Genomic DNA, 20,901 nt, shown 5'->3' with positions numbered 1-20,901 from the left:
AATTTGAGCCGCAACAGCCCATAATTTCTGGAGCCGCATTTTTGTAGTGGTGCACGCGGAATTCGCCGTCATATATATTTTTTGCGGTGACAATCCATCTTTTGCAGCAACATCTTCTCTCCACAAATAATAAAACAGAGTAAAGGCCTAAAATAGCTTTATAACATATGTCGTGCGGCGATAAAACTACAGAACTGTCCCGCTATTTTTCTCCCCGCGGTAATTGTTTCAGAAACCCAAAGGCGCCGATCCTCTCTCTGTGTCTTCCACCCATTTTTCCTACATCTATTGTGAGCCTCCACCACCAATAAATCACCAGTCGTGCCTAGCCATCCTGCCTTCACCATCGAAACAGAGGAAAATCCCCTTCGTCAGTCCATCACAGCCTTCACGTCGAAAATGGTATGAGAAAACAACGACGTCGTGTGCCGCACGCCGTCGCCTCCTCACCTAGGCGGTAAGTCTCCTCCATCTCGCTTATGCTCAATTCACCGTCCGTCTCTCTCTTTCTCTCTCTAACTTTCACTTAGTCCCTCTCTCTGTACAGGCTGCCCAATCGTGTCCCACCGTCGCTCACGGCTTCTCCACTCGGTCCCTATTTCAGCAAGCTATCTCCTCTCCTTTCAATCTGTGTGGTATTTCTCTCCTTCATTCCATGTCTATCTCTCTAAACTTGGTGTTGAATAATAAATGAAAATAGGTAATGTAGCAAAATTTTATTAATTGAATCTTTACATGTGGTGTTCGTTTTAATTTTTATTAGTCTAATATGCCGATGTTGATAATTTGGTGTGCAAACTTATATGTTTTTAAGCTTTAGTAAAAAGAATTATGGCTCTCCAGTTAGTACAAGAATGAATGCTCGATTAACATGATGTTATTAACTTCATTCATACCACTTGAAGGTGTCATTAAATATTTCCAGCAGATGGAAAACATGGTCGTATGGTTATGAGAAATAACTTTATTAATTCATGTTTATGATCTGCCTAGCTAGATCAGCTACAAGTCGCTTGTCTTCCAATTTTCTCTTTCCCTTCTTTTCATTGTCATCCTGTTGTCACTATGACCCAAGCTGATGCTCTACCACTCTTTAAACTCATAGCAATAAGTAGTGGTCATCCAGATGATGTTACAATTACTTCATTTTCTTTATAAATATTGCAGGCATATATATATTACTTGCTGTCCCACATTTATTTTTTTATTAGTTGACTGCTACGTACCCTCATCTGTCCCATTTGGGTTTCATAGTGCCTAAGCACTATTTCATGGCTTCAACCTATAGTGGAATCATCACGTAAAACATCTATTTTTAAACTCAAGAACCTGTCCAATGCGTTTTAATTTTTTTACATGTCCAAGCCCATATAATATATATATATATATATACACACCCAGTACTACATTATCAACAATATTGGTTAATTTATATATGTTCATCTAATTATACTTATAATAGGAGTACTGTCTCAGATAAACTTCTAATTAGAAAAATGACTCTTAGATGGTAATTATGGTGGTGGTACAGGTACTTGATTAATCTATAATGGCTTTGTTATCAAGGGAAATGAATAGTTTTCTTTTACCCTCTGGTGCAAGATACGAGTATTTAGCATGACCTTATATATATATATATATTAATATACTTTTGAGAAACTATCTGATCTTTAGCTATGAATTAGTTCATGTAAGTTAAGCTAATTAAGCAGAATGCATGCTTAGTTGTGGTGGATGTAGAATATATGAACTCAGTTTTTTCAGTACCTTTTGCCCTGAATACTGAAATGAACCATACTTATAAAAACATCCAATTCTTGTATGAACTAAACAATTGTCATGAATCGTGGGCTGCTGTCTTTATTCATATAAATTACAAATAGCTGATCGAAGTAAAAGCCTGGTCAGTCACTTGTTTGCAAGTCTTCCTCGATGAATAATTTTGTCCCCTCATGCCATAAAAGACACGTACCTGATCATGCCTTTGACAAAATATTATGGATATGCACCCAAGTTTTCTTCTATAAATATTCAGCCACAATAGGAGACACAAACTAAGAGGCATTTTCTCTGACTATCTCTATCTTCACCCTCGCTTAGAAGTAATTAAAGAAAACCCAAGAGAAAACTTGTTTTCGTCTTTTGCTTTATTTAACTTGGTAACCTTGCATCAGTGAATGTTATGATGGCTTTAGTTTCCCCCAGCCTAGTCCTTAGCCATGGAAATTGATAAATTAGCAACTCAAATATGTCATTTTTCGCTTGTGGTTGGGGCTGGCTCACATGAATACCTTGACTATCTGTGTATTGATTGAAATTTTAAGTGCTCTCTCTCTCTCTCTCTCTCTCTCTCTCATTCTTTATTGGGTTCCTTGTACTAGATGTAGAGGTTGAAATGCAATCTAGTTTGCTCTCCATATACTTTTCTTGTTGCCACAATGATGGCATGGTATGAATGCTTGATATACTTTGATGATCTGGTTTCCTCTACTTCATTTTTCTCTTTCTTCTCATCCTTCAAATTATCCTTCTACAATATGACCGCAAACTATCAAAGTAGACGTGCTCTAATCATGATATTTCTTCAGTTTAATAGACAACTATCCAACTCCTCTATTTTCATCTTACAGTGATTTTGATATGGACAAAAGCTGGATGCGTATTAACGACCGATTTAGGTCCGCAGAATATAGGGAAGGGGTACATCAATTCATTACACTGGCCCAAGCTCATGAAACAACAAACAATATTAGGTGTCCTTGTCGTAACTGTCATAATAACTTTTTCCAGACTATAGACTTGGTGCAAAGACACCTATTCACTATAGGAATTGATGAAAACTATACCGAATGGATTTTCCATGGCGAGGAAGAGACTTGGGATGCTAATGACATTGATGATGAAGTCAATGAAGTGCAAAATGACGACTATGTTGATGACATGGATGAAATGTTAGATGATATCCGACTTGGATCATTTATAAATGTGGAGCAAGTTGAACAATGTACCAGTGAAGGGCCCACCTATGTGGACCCAAGGGCAAAAAGTTTTAACCAATTATTGGAAGATGCTAAACGTCCACTCTATCCAGGATGTGCTAAGTTCTCAAAGTTATCCTTCATTGTGAAATTGTTGCATATACGGACAATTGGGGGGTGGAGTGTTAAGTCATTTGACATGCTACTAAAGTTGTTGAAATCTTCATTTCCGGATGCAGTTTTGCCTGAATCATACCGCGAGTCACGACAGATGGAGCGGGCCCTTGGTTTTGGTTATACCAAGATTGATGTATGTCCAAATGATTGTATACTATACTGGAAGGAAAATTCTGACAGGCATGATTGTCCCAAAGGTAGTATGTCAAGATGGGTAACCCGCACCACTAAACAGAAAAAAATCCCCCACAAACTACTTCGATATTTTCCATTAACACCAAGATTGAAAAGGTTGTTCATGTTGAAAGATACAGCTGTAGCCATGCGGTGGCACAAAGAAGAAGGCATCAACGATTTCAATGTGATGAGACATCCACATGACTCAGTTGGGTGGAAGGAATTTGATCAAGAGCATCTATCATTTTCTCTTGATGCTCGTAATATACGCCTTGGTCTAGCCAGTGATGGATTCAACCCTTTCAATAATATGAGTAAACCTTATAGTGTATGGCCAGTAATATTTATCCCTTACAACTTGCCGCCATGGTTGTGCATGAAAGACCAGTTTTTCATGCTGTCTCTTTTAATTCTTGGACCAAAGGCGTCAGGTAATGAGATCGATGTGTATTTGCGGCCTCTTATTGATGAATTGAATGACTTGTGGGAAACTGGTGTCGAGACGTATGATGCATCGAGAAAACAATCTTTTCAATTACATGCAGCATTATTATGGACGATTAATGACTTCCCCGCATATGGAAATCTTTCTGGGTGGAGCACGAAGGGAAAATTGGCATGTCCAACTTGTAATGCTGACACTGAATCTTTGTGGTTGAAATATGGTCGAAAACATTGTTATATGGGCCATCGTCGTTTCCTATCTCCAGAACATACTTGGAGGAAGAAAAAAGCTAATTTTAATGGCAATACTGATCACCGCACCCCACCTTCTGAATTATCTGGCCATGATTTACTGAATCAATTAAGTAATGTTGGGGATGTATTATTTGGAAAAGGTGGAAGGAAGAGAAAGCGAAGACCCGATGAATTGAATTGGACAAAAACAAGTATCTTTTTCCAGTTACCTTATTGGTCAACATTGAAAATTCGACATAATCTTGACGTAATGCATATTGAGAAGAACATTTGTGACAACGTGCTGGGAACTTTGATGGCGATTCCAGGAAAAACAAAAGATTCAGTTAATGCACGTAGGGACTTGTCCATTCTTGGTATAAAAAAGGAATTACATTTACAAGAACATGGACAGAAACTTGTTATGCCACCTGCATGTTACACGTTGCATGGAGATGAGAGGAGAAATTTTTGCCAGTGGCTACAAGCTGTGAAATTTCCAGATGGATTTGCTGCAAATATTGCTAGATGTGTAACGTTAAATGGTTGTAAAATATCAGGAATGAAGAGTTATGATTGTCATATTTTCCTACAAAGACTACTTCCTGTATCTATTGCTGGGTACCTATGACCTGACATCAGATTGGCTTTGACTGAACTAAGCTCATTTTTTAGACAATTGTGCACACGCACATTGGCTGTAGATGTCTTGAAGCGGCTTGAGAATGATATTTCAATCATCCTTTGCAAACTTGAGATGATACTCCCACCTTCATTCTTTGATGTAATGGTGCACCTATCTATTCATCTACCACGTGAGGTATTGTATGCAGGGCCTGTACAATATAGGTGGATGTATCCATTTGAGAGGTATTTGAAAAAATTTAAGCGTTATGTTCGAAACAAGGCCCGTGCTGAAGGCTCAATTGCCGAGGCTTACATTCACATCGAGTGCTTGACTTTTTGTTCGATATATCTCCATGATATCGAAACTAGATATCATAGAGAAGAACGCAATGAATCAGATTTTTCAATATTCACACAAAAGGTAAGGCCATTGGGTGCTTCAAGTCCAACTCGACCAGATAATAAAACATTTGCCAAACAATGTTGGTATGTCCTCAACAATTGTCCTGAGATTACCCTCTACCTTGAGTAAGTATCGTCTTTCAATTTGCTTAATTGTTGCCTTTTACAACATTTGCTTATTTGCACGAATAAGTATTAGGTGATAATATTTTCTTTGGCATGCATTAATGCAGGGAGCATTATAACATATTGAAAGACGAAGGTGTAATTAACATTGATGATGTGCACGAAAATCAATTCCCGTTATGGTTCAAGGAGCGCGTGAGTGCCTTGTATATAACATACGGTGGGCCAAATCTAGGTCCTTTTTTCTTTTGTAGAATTTTATACAACTAACACTTTGTTAATCTGAACCAGATTAGGCAATTGCGTAATTCAATCCCCGATGAGGTGTCTGATGATCTTTACGCGCTAGCATGTGGACCTGACCCGTGGGTTGCATCATATACTGGGTGCATTATGAATGGAACTAGGTTCCACACAAAGCAACATGAAGAACATCGTCTTACACAAAACAGTGGTGTGCTTGTTCCTGGAGATCATCAAGGTAGGCCTATTGACTTCTACGGAGTAGTAATGGACATCATCGAGCTTAACTATCTAGGATGGCGCCATGTATATTTGTTCAAATGTGATTGGTTTGATGTATGTGATATGAGAAGAGGAGTTCATGTTGGCAGTCACTTTATAAGTCTCGACTCTACTCGCAAATGTTACAAGGACGACCCTTTTGTACTTGCATGCCAAGTATCCCAAGTCTTTTATCTGAAAGATACGAGTTTAGGGAGAAATTGGCTAGTAGTACAAAAGGTCACTAGTAGGAATGTTTATGACATCCCCAGCACAACAGTTGTAGATGAGGATGATGAAGAATTGCCTGAGGATGAAGCATACCAGGATGAAGAATATTCTCCACCAGCTTATTTTGTACATCAAGATGATACATGCGTTGATATGCCTTTGCATCGATTAGATATAGACCCCATTGTACTTGATGAGACAATTATGTTACACCACCCCGATCCAAGAGTTGATGAGGACGAGTTTCTTAGTAATGAGTCATCCTCGGATGAGAGTGGTTCTTATTGTGACAATACATCAGGGTCAAGTGAAGAGGATGGAGATGATGATCATGAAACTAACACTAATGATTAAGTAAGCATTCTTTGTTTATATAATGTTGGATAGATAATGTGTCCAAGGTTAAATATGTTTACTTTCCCCTATAGATATCATTTGTATTAGCTAACATATATATGTTCTTGTGTGTGTAAAAGTGCGTTTGTGTGTGTGTGTGTACCATGCATAAGTATGAAAATGTGATGGAGAAATGTGTATGTCCATTAATAGGTACATACATATTGTATTTTTCATTTGGCAAGTTCATTGAAAGGGTGACTGTTGCCCAGATGACTAACACAAGAGGGGGGGTGAATTGAGTTGTATTAAAAAAAATAACAATTATAAATCAAATATATAATATAAAATATAAACAAAATATGAAATAATAATAAATATAAAGAGTAAGGGTAAGAGAGAAGCAAACTCAGTATGTTAACGAGGTTCGGCCCCACTACCTATGTCCTCGCCTCAAGCTACCCCTTGAGGATTCCCAAATTCACTATTCAACCTCCTTCAGGTGGAGATAGAAACCTATTACACCTTTGAACAACACCGCTACAAAGGATCCGTGTAGAACACCCTCTACACTTGCAATCACCTTACACGTGGTGATTCAACTATTCCCCGTGTAGAATATTTTCTACACGCACAAGGGTTATACACACCCTTTTTCTGATACAAAAGCTGATAGTGGGTAGGTTATCAGAAAACACTCCTCAATGAGTGAAATAAGAACAATACAGCGCAAACTATATCTCTCAAAATGAACAAGGATTAAGGCTCAATGTTTAGAGAAGAGAGAATGAAAGCTTTGAATGAATGTTGTATGCTCTTGGTGTTGTGAATGTGAAGCTCCCAATGATCTATTTATAGGCATATGAGACTTCATATTCAAATTTAAAAAGATTCACATGTCAAAGACAACATCATTCACTTTTTCAAAAAATTCAAATAAAAGGTTCTTCTTTTTCAATTGTCAAAGACAACATCATTCACTTTTTAAAAAAATCAAATCTAATCTTTTACTTTTGCCATATGACAAAATGAGCACACTTTCCTTTTCAAAAAATTCAAACCTAATCTTTTACTTTTTGCATCTGACAAAATGAGCACACTTTACTTTTCAAATTTTTCAAACAAAATCATCTACCTTTTGTATAAGTCCAAAAAAGTATCAATCACTTTTGAAAATATTCAAATAAAACATGCACATGTGAAAGATGACAATCAATCATTTTTAATATTTTCAAAGTTCAACCCTTTAATCAAGGCATGCACATGTAAAAGATGACAATCAATCATCTTTCAAAATTTTCAAATTTAATTTTCAAAAATATTCATGCACATGTGAAAAATGTATTTTAATGCTTTATGATAAAATATTAATTTTGAGCATTAATCCTAATTTCAAATTTTGAAGAGATTTACAACATTACTCTATAATTTTAATGTGAATTTGTTCCCTTCTTGCTCATGCTTGTTTCCTTGATGTGCTTGACTCCATTGTGTAGACAACTTGAGCTTGAGACTTCTTTATTCTTTGAATTCATTTGTTATCATCAAAATCCATGTGTAAATATATAATTACACAAAACTTGAAATCTTAGGTTCAACAATCTCCCCCTTTTTGATGATGACAAATACTTGATAGAACCTGAAAGCTGTATTAATACTTAAGCTCCCCCTGAGAATGTGCGTTAGTTTTTCAAGCAAAAGTATAAATATAATTCCAAGCATATATAATAAGTTTAGCAATTCAAACAATGTTAATGTTTTAGTCTAATACTTCTCCCCCTTTTGGCATCATTAAAAAGGATCCGCAACTAGTAAATAGACTGAAGAAAACGGTGCGTTAGTAGACACTATAGATAGTTGAAAAATGGAGCCGTCTGTGACCCGACAAGTGCTGCAAAGCCTCGAGGCCTAACTCTATGAATTTAATACGGCTGAAGATTTAAACAATCGTCTGATGTTGTTGACAAACGGGATTGAAGGTTCCGAGTTTCTATAAAAAAAATGATCATTTTCATCTATCGGATGCCAAAAAAATAATCATTTCTTGACTTGAGTTCTGTTTTTCCACAACCATAGAATGGCTGAGCAATTCTCTTCCACTAATGTTCCAGACTTGAATCAGGAACCCTTGACGCATCAATCATCAATCTTCTCTCCTGAGGCCGTCAATACCATGATAGGAGCAGTGAACCGTTTTTCGAGTAAGGCTGATTCTGAGATAATTGCAGAATCAAGAATGCTCAGTAGTTAATATGCTGCCTCTGTTACGATCATGTCTCGGAGGTTAATGGCGAGGGTGAGTGAGATTGATCATCTTAACATGCAAATATTTGAGTTACGACAGAAGCTTGCTAATAAGGATAGTGAGAATAAAAGGCTAAAGCAAGAAACCAAAGAGTTAAAAAAAATTAACAGATTGTTATGCTCATGATCTGCAACCACGAATAGAGGAGCTGGAACGAGAAAGGGTTCAGATACAAGGTCAACATCGGCAGATAACAGCAAAGGTTCATCGTTTACTAGAAAAATAGGGACAATCTGCTGTTAATCTCGCTGGGTTAGTAAGAAAACTTTTGACAATGTGTGTCCAGCATATCTTGTATTTCTTTTGACTAAATAAGATTTGAAGAGACAATAGTTTGTCTTATTCTTTATGCTATCTCTATAAAATCAGTCCTGAAGTTCATCTAATCCGTATCAAGTTTTCTTCTCATCTCTATAACTCATCTGCATTCCTTCAACATTCTCGTTTTAAGCCTTCTATTCTTTTCTCAATGGCTCATTCTTCTAACATTTCTCTAGATCCATCCATGAGGCATTCTACATCTCAACCTCCTGTCCTTTCTGCAGCTGCCATTGGTGCCATGTTGCAGCAAGAAAATAATAATCTGACTAATAAGTCAGATTCTGATGCTATTTATGACTTGGTGAGTCTTGAGACTCGCTACTCTTCCTCTATTGTTGCTTTTTCTCAGCGGCTACAAGCCAAAAATCATGAAGTTGAAAAGCTCAAAAAACAAATTGTTGTACTTCAACGAATTGTTCAAGAGTCTCACACAAGGGAAGGAATCATTCGGCAGAAGAATAAACAGTTGAAATCTTTATTAGATTCTTCATTCCGCTTGCCGGTTCCCATGGATAAGAATGACATGATATTGTATGAAGAGAATGAGCGTCTCAAACATGAGACTAAGAATCTCAAGTTTATGTAAAAGTATTTAAAAAATCTATCTCTATTTTTATTGACTCTGGTCTATCTTTTAAGAGATATTCATAGCATGCATCATACCTATTTCTCTTCTGATCATACATAATCTATCTTCTGGTAAAGGTTTTGTGAAAATATCTGCTAATTGATCGTGTGTGTTTGTGAACTCTAATATTATATCGCCTTTTTGCACATGATTTCGAAGAAAATGATACCTTATTTTAATATGCTTAGTTTTTGAATGTTGTATTGGGTTCTTTGAAAGATTTATAGCACTTGTATTATTACATTTGATTGGAATGTGATTATACATAAGTTTAAAATCTTCAAGTTGTTGCTTCATGTAGAGAACTTGAGCACAACAACTACGCGCAGCAACATATTCTGCCTCAGCAATAGATAGTGCAACAAAATTTTGTTTTTTACTAAACCAGGAAACTAGTGCATGACCTAAGAAATGACATGCTCCACTAGTGCTTTTTCGATCTATTTTACAGCCAGCATAATCTGCATCTGTGTAACTGATTAGATCGAAAGATGTGTGCTTAGGGTACCATAACCCTAGGTTAATTGTACCACTAAGATAGCTAAGAATGCGCTTAACTGCAATTAAATGTGATTCTTTTGGAGATGATTGAAAGTGTGCACATAAGCACACACTAAACATAATATCTGGTCTACTGGCTGTTAAATATAATAAGCTACCAATCATACCTCGATATATCTTCGAGTTAATTGGCTTACCGGATTCATCTTTATCAAATTTAGTTGATGGGCTCATTGGTGTTCCAATTTCCTTAGCATTTTCCATCCCAAACTTCTTCAGTAATTCCTTAATATATTTTGATCGATTGATGAATGTCCCACTTTTTGCTTGCTTAATTAATTTGCAATCCGAGAAAGAATGTAAGTTCTCCCATCATGATCATCTCAAATTCTTCCTGCATAGTCTTAGCAAAAACTTGACACATATTTTCATTAGTAGCACCGAATATTATATCATCAACATAAATCTAAATCAAAACAATATCATCATTTTCATATTTAATGAAAAGAATTGTGTCAATTTTTCCTCTTGAAAAACATTTTTCAATCAAGAAACCACTAAGTCTTTCGTACCAAGCTCTAGCAGCTTGTTTAAGTCCATATAGTGCTTTTGTGAGTTTGAAAACATGATTTGGGGAAATATGATTTTCAAAACCTGGAGGTTGCTCAACATATACCTCTTCATTTATAAAACCATTTAAGAAAGCACTTTTAACATCCATTTGAAAAAGTTTGAAATCTTTATAACAAGCATATGCAAGTAGCATTCGAATAGTTTCTAATCTTGCGACAGGTGCATATGTCTCATCATAATCGATTCCTTCTTCTTGATTAAAACCTTGGGCTAAAAGTCGAGCCTCATTTCTAGAAATGACTCCGGACTCATCTTTCTTGTTTCTAAAAACCCATTTTGTTCCAATAATAGTATGATTTTTGGGTCTAGGAACAAGTGTCCAAACATCATTTCTTTCAAATTGATTCAACTCTTCTTGCATAGCTAGAATCTAAGATTCATAAAGAAGTGCGTCATCAATATTTTTGTGTTCAATTTCAGATAGAAAAGCAGTATGATTGCAAATATTTCTAAGAGATGATCGAGTACTTACACATTGTGAAGGTTCTCCCAAAATTTGTTCCACTGGATGATCTTTCATAAATTTCCACTGTTTGGTTGCATCTTGTATTAAATTTTGATGATATTTCCTGATGGCTCCATGTTGAACTTCCTCTATTGTTTTCTCTTTGTTGAGATTGAGACTTTCCGTATTATTTATACCTCTTGTTTCTTCATCAATAGATTTCTTGGAGAGTGAAGAATTAGATTCATCAAATACTACATGCATAGATTCTTGTACAGTCAAAGTCTTTTTATTGAATACTTTATAAGCTTTACTATTAGTAGAATACTCGAGAAAGATACCTTCATCAGATTTTGCATCAAATTTGCCTAAATTATCCCTGTCATTCAAAATAAAACATTTGCATCCAAATACATGAAAGTAACCAATGTTGGGCTTTTTCTCATTCCAAAGCTCATAGGGGGTTTTATCTAACTTAGACCTTAGCATAACTCTATTTATAACATAACATGCAGTACTTACCGCTTCGGCCCAAAAATAACTAGGCAAGTTGTTCTCATTGAGCATTGTTCTTGCCATCTCTTGAAGAGATCTATTTTTCCTCTCTACTACCCCATTTTGTTGAGGAGTTCGAGGAGCAGAAAAATTATGCACAAAACCGTTTTCATCACAAAATGTTTCAATATTTTTATTAACAAACTCTTTTCCCCTATCACTTCGGATACTTGAAATAGTATAGCCATTTTCATTTTGAATTCTCTTGCATAACTTGGTAAAGGCATTATGTGCCTCATCTTTATGAGCAAGAAAGATGACCCAAGTATATCTGGAGAAATCATCAACAATAACAAATGCATAATATTTTCCTCCTAAACTTGCAACTCTATTTGGTCCAAAAAGATCCATGTGTATCAATTGCAATGGTCTAGTAGTGGAAATATGTTTCTTAGTTTTAAAAGAAGTTTTTGTTTGTTTACCAAATTGACATGCATCACAAATTTTGTCTTTAAGAAAATTTATTTTTGGTAAACCTCTCACAAGATCAGTTTTTGAAAGTTTGGAAATAAGTTCCATATTGGCATGACCTAATCTTCTATGCCATAGCCAACTAGTTTCATTTTGAGCTGAAAAACAAATAACATCTTGTGAGGTAATTTCTTCAAAATCGATTGTATAAACATTATTGTTTCTAAAAGCAATAAAATAAATATTACAATCATGATCATTCAAGATAATGCATTTATCCATTTTGAAAATAACTGTAAATCCTTTATCACATAATTGACTTATGCCCAAAAGATTATGTTTTAAACCTTCAACAAGTAGAACATCTTCAGTTATGAGAGAATATTCATTACCAATTTTACCTATTCCCACGATCTTCCCTTTCGAGTTGTCTCCAAATGTCACGTGTCCTTCTTCTTTAGATCTAAGATCAAAGAACTTAGTCTTGTCTCCCGTCATGTGTCTTGAACATCCACTATCTAAAAACCATTTGTTTTTGCTTGTAGAAGACTTCATGCATACCTCAATGTCATCTTTAGCTATAAGACAAAGATTTGCTGATTCTTCATTGCTTGCTTCACTATCTAAGCTACTTGAATCATCATCCCATGTAGCTTTCATTGCTTTCTTGCCCTTGTTTCGATATTTCTTTAGCAGAGGACAATCTGGCTTGATATGACCAGGTTTATTGCATTTATAACAAATTAAAGTGTCATTTTTACCTGAATATTTCTAGGAAAACTTTTTGAAGGATTTCCTTGGAGGAGTTCTATTTTTCTTCAAGAACCTCTGAATTCTTCTTGTTATCATTTCAACTTTTTCATCTTTATCGTCATTTTCCTCATCTTCATCACCTTTACTTTCATGAGGAACAGCTTTAAGTGCTAAGCTCTGCTTTGGCTTTCCTTCTTCTTCTCCTCTTTTCAATGTGTACTCATGGGTGATAAGTGACCCGATGAGTTCATTGACTTCGAGCTTCTTGAGGTCTCTAGCTTCAAGAATCGCTGTAACTTTTGATTCCCAACGTTTTGGTAAAGAGTTGAGAATTTTTCTTACTATCTCCACCTTGGAATAAACTTTGTCAAGAGCTGTCAAGCTTTTTATGATATTAGTAAAACGAGTGTGTATACTAGAAATAGATTCATCATCATTCATCTTAAACATTTCATATTCATGAGTAAGAATATAAATTTTTGATTCCTTGACTTGCGAAGTTCCTTCATAAGTAACTTCCACGTTATTCTAAATTTCTTTTGCCGTAGCGCAATTCATTACTCAATTAAATTTATTTCCATTAAGAGCATTATATAATAAATTCATAGCAGTTAAATTTAAAGTATAAAGTCTATCGTCTTCACGATCAAACTCTTCTTCTTCCTTTTTGACCTTTACTCCATCAACCACTTTTGTTGGAATATAAGGTCCATTTATAATACATTTCCAGATTTCTCTACCTTGAGCTTCAAGAAATATTCTCATTCTAACTTTCCAGAATGAGTAATTATCTCCACAAAAGAGTGGAGGCCGACTGCTAGATTGACCTTCACCAAATGAAGCTGCAATGTTAGCCATAAGATCTTAACTCAAAAGATAGTTAATCTTATAATAGAGCTCTTAGCTCTGATACCAATTATTGCTCAGATGACTAACACAAGAGGGGGGGTGAATTGAGTTGTATTAAAAAAAAATAACAATTATAAATCAAATATATAATATAAAATATAAACAAAATATGAAATAACAATAAATATAAAGAGTAAGGGTAAGAGAGAAGCAAACTCAGTATGTTAACGAGGTTCGACCCCACTGCCTACGTCCTCACCTCAAGCTACCCCTTGAGGATTCCCAAATTCACTATTCAACCTCCTTCAGGTGGAGATAGAAACCTATTACACCTTTGAACAACACCGCTACAAAGGATCCGTGTAAAACACCCTTTATACTTGCAATCACCTTACACGTGGTGATTCAACTATTCCCCGTGTAGAATATTTTCTACACGCACAAGAGTTATACACACCATTTTTCTGATACAAAAGCTGATAGTGGGTAGGTTATTAGAAAACACTCCTCAATGAGTGAAATAAGAACAATACAACGCAAACTATATCTCTCAAAATGAACAAGGATTAAGGCTTAATGCTTAGAGAAGAGAGAATGAAAGCTTTGAATGAATGTTGTATGCTCTTGGTGTTGTGAATGTGAAGCTCTCAAATGATCTATTTATAGGCATATGAGACTTCATATTCAAATTTAAAAGGATTCACATGTCAAAGACAACATTATTCCCTTTTTCAAAAAATTCAAATAAAAGGTTCTTCTTTTTCAATTGTCAAAGACAACATCATTCACTTTTTTAAAAAAATCAAACCTAATCTTTTACTTTTGGCATATGACAAAATGAGCACACTTTCCTTTTCAAAAAATTCAAACCTAATCTTTTACTTTTTGCATATGACAAAATGAGCACACTTAACTTTTCAAAATTTTCAAACAAAATCATCTACCTTTTGTATAAGTCCAAAAAAGTATCAATCACTTTTGAAAATATTCAAATAAAACATGCACATTTGAAAGATGACAATCAATCATCTTTAATATTTTCAAAGTTCAACCCTTTAATCAAGGCATGCACATGTAAAAGATGACAATCAATCATCTTTCAAAATTTTTAAATTTAATTTTCAAAAATATTCATGCACATGTGAAAAATGTATTTTAAAGCTTTATGATAAAATATTAATTTTGAGCATTAATCCTAATTTCGAATTTTGAAGAGATTTACAACATTACTCTATAATTTTAATGTGAACTTGTTCCCTTCTTGCTCGTGCTTGTTTCCTTGATGTGCTTGACTCCATTGTGTAGACAACTTGAGCTTGAGACTTCTTTATTCTTTGAATTCATTTGTTATCATCAAAATCCATGTGTAAATATATAATTACACAAAACTTGAAATCTTGGGTTCAACAGTGACAACTCGGACCAACTAAAATCATTGTTTAGGACCAACTGAAATCGTTGTCTATGAATAGTCTTTATAACTGGTTATCTTTAATGAACCATTGTTTTAATCCCTTCCATGTGCCATTTTTTAAGGTTTTAGTTGGAATGGTGAATCCATATAGGTTTTAACATAAGATTGTATTTGAGAAATAGCACACCATTAAGAGACTATTGTGTAAATGAGATTTTTGAAAAAGAGGTTTCTAGCAGGTGTACAGATTTCAATAATTATAAACAGGAACCATTTATTGTCCAGTGGTATGGCGTTCTGTGCTCAACTACATATTTTATTGGGTTTGTTCATTAAGCATGTACATGTATAGTACTATAAATCTTGCCTATTGTGAGGATGTCAATGAAAATAGTATAAGCCATGTTGGAATTGCAGGGAAACAAACTGAAGGGAAAATTATGATATTATAGCCACTGTACTTATAGCCATTGTACCAGTAACTGAAACAATGATTTGATAGGCACATTTGTATGAGAATGGAAATAGTGTTCTTTCTTTGCTATGTGTTTGGCCTTGTGTTTGTTCCAGTTCCTTTGTTCATGTTAAATGGATGTAAATTATTTTGCCTATTATGTTATGTGCTGTGCCTTTTTATTTCATTGCATCGACTTCAATTTATTCACACTTTTCCATTACCTTTTTTCTACAATGCATCGAGTGCCTTGATATATTTTGGAGAAATTGGTGGGGAAAGTACAATGACAGAGCATAGTGCAACTAGTAGGCATATTTTTGTGGCAAGTTGCAGATTATTGAATCTGAGAATTTAGTTGTAACTAATAAAGAGTTTGACTTTGAGAATTTGTAAATTAATGCAGTCTTGAACTTTGTCATTAATGAATTTATTTCTGCATGGATCCTGTAATACCAAGCATTTTGCCAAACTATACATGTAACTGCCTTTTTCCATTAATATGAGATATTCATGGACGATTGATGATTAAATCAATAGGTGATGATTTGTTTGTACAGATATTTTACAGCTCTGTATCGGGACTATCTATTGCAGAATTCAGCCATCTTGTATGGTCTACTGAGAGAATCTTTGAGTGTTTATTATTGAAAATCTGTTGGTTGATCTGCCCCACAAAGGTTTATACTAAGTGCATGCAAACAGGGCATATTAGAACAATAAAACGTTTATTGTTTTGCCTATTATGTAATAAACAAGTTTACTTGATTAATGGTATGCTCAATAGAGACAAATGTTCGGGAGTGCAGATTGGAGATGAAATCTTCAAGTAATGGATGTAATAAACCGCCAATTAATATTTCAAAAGCTGTGGTTGAAAAGGTTTACTCATGAAAGATTAGTAATGGATTTCTCAATCTTCAACAACTATATATTTATTTTTATAAGACTACGTACTGTGTTCAACTATAATTATTTCGTTGCACATGGTAAACGATGAAATATTAGAATGGATCAACAAACAGGGTTTTATATTATAATAATAAAGTCCATTAATGATTCCTGGAAGCCACCAATAAAATATATTGTCGTATTACATGTGCCACTTATTTTGTTGGTGAGGTCCACATGTAGATATTGTTTTGGTAACGTTCATTCAAAGTGTTGAGCAAAGCGTTGGATCAGATTACTCAACTCAGCCCCCAGATATGGTTTTGGGTACTGATGTTAATGAAATTAACAGTGGTACTACAGATGATGTGCCTGAGTGTAATGGTAATACAAGAGAATTTATGGGAATGGTTAAAAAAATTGGTTCTTATTCATTGCTGGAACAAACAGTTTCTGCAATAATTATGTGTACACATTGATGATGGTTGTAGAATGTGTAATGTGTTGGGTTGTGGCAATGGTTTTGACATGTGACTTCTATAAATGGCAGGGAAACAAACAATGCGGAGGTGTCGTGGACCAGTTGGATGCACTGAGTTTATGAAGTTTCGTAAGCACGGCCTAATTCCATTGCAGATTAATGATGGTGAGAGGGCACCATCATGTGAGAATGCTGTGTTCTTTACAACAAGAGTAACATGGATTATCAAACATCATGCAAGCATGATTCAGAATAGTTGGGATGTTGTAGATGCACAAGAGAAAGAGGAATTGATCAATCGTGTCAGGGTATTGAGCTGGTTTCATTAACTTGTCACATTCATTTATGTTTCTATACATGTTATTCCTGCAAAAAGATTGATGGAAATGCAATGTTGATCAATTGGTGTGATCTTACAGGCTGACTTCATTTTAGATTGGAGCAAAAGGAATCATCATGAGATGGTGGAGAGGAATCTCGGGAAGAAGTTCAATGACTTCCGCTACCAGCTTCATAAAATATACAAGGGTTGTGACACACACCAGGAGGCATTAATGAAGTCAACCTCATTGGTGGAACCAGATGTTTGGAAAAAGTTATGTGAAAGATGGGGGAGTGATGAATTCAAGGTAACAAGTGACATGTAATGCTGTAATTGTGCTAAATTATATAGAATTGGATTTGAAACAAGGTAAATAGGAAGTGATATGTGCTGAATATGGAAGTAACATAGAGTTTATGTGTAATTGCAGAAAAAATCAAAGCAAAATACAGCCAATAGGAAAAAGCAGCGGGTGAATCACACTACAGGCAAAAAATCTTTTGTGAGGTTAATACAAGAGATGGTAAGATTAAAGTGACTTTAATCATTAAGTGACTAAGTCAGTGGTAGTGTGTCCTAGGAAGAATTTCTGACATATTTATGTATGTATTTGAAGGGTCCAAGCGCAAACAACTTGGTTAATTTCTATAAAGAAACTCATTGGTCAAAGAAAAAAGGGACATTTGTCACTCCCATGACAGAAACTTACTATGTACGTGCTCTCTAACTTAGTGCCTTGTAGTGAGTTTGTTCCATTCAAGGAACCCCATTTAACTTTGGTTATTTCCCCTAACATTAACTCATACAATATGTATTGATTGCATCAGAATACAATGTGTGAGAAATTATATGAGATTCAGCCTGAGGAGTGCACAGATGAGGCTGCAAAGACAATATTCAGAGATGTGCTAGGCCACAGGTCTGGTTATACAAGAGGACTTGGTGGTTCAGTTATAACTGAGACTAGACCATCAGCTATGTTGGCACAACTTGAGCACCTAGGCCAAGAAAATGAGAAGCATAAAAATGAGGCATTGATGTACAAGACAGAATTGGATGAGATGAAAAGGGATGTCAGACAATTATTGGTTTGGCAAATGTCCTATGACAAGAGGATGGATGACTCAACATCTCAAAGAGTGTCTAATAGAGACACTCAAGGAGATGTTTAGCTGGATGGGATGAAAACTGGGAGTGATTTTGATATTTTGTTAAGTATTACTAACTTTTGGTGGCAGGAGCATATTTTGTTACATAGTTGTGGTGGGGGAAATGGTGCAGGTTTTCTGAAATTGGTTTTAGTTGCTAGAATGGCATCCCAGCAGAGTGATGGGCATGTAAATCATGGAACTGGGGCTGTGGAACAGTTTGTTAAAGGTTTGTCTGGCCCTTTGTAAGTGTGCTTAATTCTACCCCTTCCTACTGCTGTGTCTTGTCTGACAATGGTTAAGCTTGTGGTAATACTAAATGGAGAGTACTGGATATATGAACCTGCAACTTGAGAGAATCTAGCTCACTAGGTTTCATAATAGATTTCTTATGAGGTAATGCTGTAATGGATTGAGTATAGGTGATGGTTAAAATTGACTTTAACATGTAATTGGGATTTTAATGGTTAATTTCCAGAAATATTTGGTGTGATAAGAAATAGTAGATTTGAAGTACTATTCTATAAATCATGCATTTCTTAGTGTATGAGAGGATACATAATGCTTAAACAAGTTGAATGAAAGATTGAAAGAAAACTATTGGTATACCAAAGAATAATTATTTCCCTTTTTTCAATCAATTAGACTAGTTATATATATGCAATCTTCTCTAGCAGGCACTTACAAACAATATTAATACTAGATGCAAAATATATTTTGATATATAACATTCCTCCATATTCTTTTCTAATGCTGTCCAATATTATTCTTTGGTATCAAGATACTCATGTGGTACATAGTACAAGTAGTAGTTTAATAAGAGACTTGTGATGTTAACTGGATATTAGAACCTACAACTTGAGAGAATCTAGCCTAGTGGCTGAAATAAAATATTATATTGAGGTAATGCTGAAATGGATTGAGCATAGGTGATGGTTAAAGTAGCTGAGTTTAGCATGTAACTGTTTTTTAAATGGTTAATTTCTGGAAATATTTGTTATCTATAATTTTATTTCAGATTTGTAGCTTTATTCTCTGTTTGAAGATACTCGTGATACCAAGTACAAGTTGTAGTTTAATAAAAGAAAATGGTGTTAACTGGTTTTAGCACCTGGAACTTGAGAGAATCTAGCTTACTAGGCAATACAAAATTTCCTGAAATGGTAAAGACTTGTTGACTGAACTATAGGTGATGGTTTATAGCTGGACTTTAGCATGTAATTGTTTTGACTATGGTTAATTTCGCTCCATATTTGTTGTGATGATTCTGCATCAGATTTGATGATCTATTACTCTAATCATGCATTTCTTAGCGTATGAGAGGAGTCTCATTCTAAAACAAGTTGTCTAGTTTTTTGAAAGGATTTTATTGGTTTAGAAATAATTATTTCCCTTTTCTCAATCAATTTATTTGTTAAACTTATACAATCTTCTCTAGTAGCCACTTACAAAAGATGCATAAATACTAGATGCAGTTATATAATTTCATAAATAACATTCTTCCATATTCCTAAAAAACCTTTCAATATTATTCTCACATTCCAAAAAACAAATCAGATGCCAAGTACAAGTAGTAAGACAAGGTTTCATGATGTTTGTGATATTTAAACATATACTTGAGAGAATATAGCTTAATAGGTAAAAATAAAATTCTGTCTAGGTTGGACTGTAATGGAGTTTTGGTGAATGATTTTTGTTCAACAATTCAGGTTGAATGGTATGGAGTAGGCTGTAGAGTGTGTTTTGACTGTAATTGTTTTCATTTTTGTTATATGCAGGTACATATGACAGGTTGATATGAGGGAAGCTTGTAATTTTTTGATGCACTAGTGAACCCGCCTACAGGATGCTATATATAGACTTCACTCCCAGGTTTAAATGTATAGCCATGTTGAGGACTGATCCCATGAGTGGCACATGATATAATTTCTAGCACACCAGTAGTAGATAGTATTTAAGAATATAAGCTTGATTTTGCATGACATTTCCTCTTTCTATCATGTATAATGTTTTGAACATAAATGAGATGTTAATTCAAGCTTGTATGAAACCTCGATGGCAATATTCTACATAAAAACAGAGTAATATATATGCTGTTTTAGTTTGCTGAACATGTGAAAAAAGCTACACTAAATCTAAAACAAAAAGTCCTAGAAACAAGGATTGGCAGAGTACGTACTATGCATTACAAGAGATTGATACGAGTTCTTAGGTTGTTCAAAAATGAAATTCAAAGAATATGTTGGAGATTTATTTACAAGGTTAAATTGACACATTGTAAAAATGGGTTCAGGGGCAAATTTCTCAATATTGTAAAAATGGGTTCAGGGGCTATAGAAGTAGACTATTGTACGTATGAAATGCAAATGGGTTTACGAGCAGTTGAGATTAAGGAACAATTACCTGTGGGTTGGTTTCTGAGATTCAGTTCCAGCCATAATAACATACGTAGTTGATCATGAATTCGGAAAAAAAAGTATAAAAAAAACAGTAGACTTCTGCCCAACAAATTCATCGTGAATCCGCAAGAAATGCCTCTATTTATTCATCGCAA

At 34.9% G+C, this 20,901-nt stretch overlaps 2 protein-coding genes across 3 annotated transcripts; both read left to right on the top strand.

The window, feature by feature from the left end:
• Nucleotides 1-97: 97 nt before the first annotated feature.
• On the top strand, nucleotides 98-20,428 carry LOC122318221. 2 transcript variants are annotated; one of them, XR_006244761.1, is made up of 8 exons: nucleotides 98-457; nucleotides 548-635; nucleotides 16,947-17,185; nucleotides 17,297-17,506; nucleotides 17,630-17,722; nucleotides 17,816-17,911; nucleotides 18,027-18,576; nucleotides 20,126-20,428. XR_006244761.1 is itself a non-coding variant. In XM_043135419.1 (7 exons), the coding sequence occupies exons 3-7, from the start codon at nucleotides 16,958-16,960 to the stop codon at nucleotides 18,369-18,371; spliced, it is 972 nt and encodes a 323-aa protein (XP_042991353.1). In that variant the 5' UTR covers nucleotides 98-457; nucleotides 548-635; nucleotides 16,947-16,957; the 3' UTR covers nucleotides 18,372-18,750. The 2 variants fall into 2 exon arrangements, 1 of the variants encoding a protein (XP_042991353.1); XM_043135419.1 differs by lacking the exon at nucleotides 20,126-20,428 and having other exon boundaries at nucleotides 18,027-18,750.
• Nucleotides 2,641-6,254, top strand: LOC122318757. The gene is made up of 4 exons (XM_043136358.1): nucleotides 2,641-2,700; nucleotides 2,791-4,631; nucleotides 5,273-5,360; nucleotides 5,457-6,254. Exons 1-4 carry the CDS (start codon nucleotides 2,641-2,643, stop codon nucleotides 6,252-6,254), a joined length of 2,787 nt encoding a protein of 928 aa, XP_042992292.1.
• Nucleotides 20,429-20,901: the final 473 nt, after the last annotated feature.

The sequence above is a fragment of the Carya illinoinensis genome, chromosome 8 (assembly GCF_018687715.1).
Source record: "Carya illinoinensis cultivar Pawnee chromosome 8, C.illinoinensisPawnee_v1, whole genome shotgun sequence".
NCBI classification, from domain to species: Eukaryota; Viridiplantae; Streptophyta; class Magnoliopsida; order Fagales; family Juglandaceae; genus Carya; species Carya illinoinensis.
This window is presented reverse-complemented; position numbering and strand designations above follow the sequence as displayed.

What these genes read in the sequence shown, in the direction of transcription:
- LOC122318221 (XM_043135419.1), top strand. Translation starts at nt 16,958, where the DNA reads ATGCGGAGGTGTCGTGGACCAGTTGGATGCACTGAGTTTATGAAGTTT. An exon ending in GGGGGAGTGATGAATTCAAG is followed by an intron (nt 17,507 to 17,629) that starts GTAACAAGTGAC and finishes GTGTAATTGCAG; the next exon opens with AAAAAATCAAAGCAAAATAC. An exon ending in CCATGACAGAAACTTACTAT is followed by an intron (nt 17,912 to 18,026) that starts GTACGTGCTCTC and finishes TGATTGCATCAG; the next exon opens with AATACAATGTGTGAGAAATT.
- LOC122318757 (XM_043136358.1), top strand. Translation starts at nt 2,641, where the DNA reads ATGGACAAAAGCTGGATGCGTATTAACGACCGATTTAGGTCCGCAGAA. An exon ending in CTTCCTGTATCTATTGCTGG is followed by an intron (nt 4,632 to 5,272) that starts GTACCTATGACC and finishes GCATTAATGCAG; the next exon opens with GGAGCATTATAACATATTGA. An exon ending in CGTTATGGTTCAAGGAGCGC is followed by an intron (nt 5,361 to 5,456) that starts GTGAGTGCCTTG and finishes AATCTGAACCAG; the next exon opens with ATTAGGCAATTGCGTAATTC.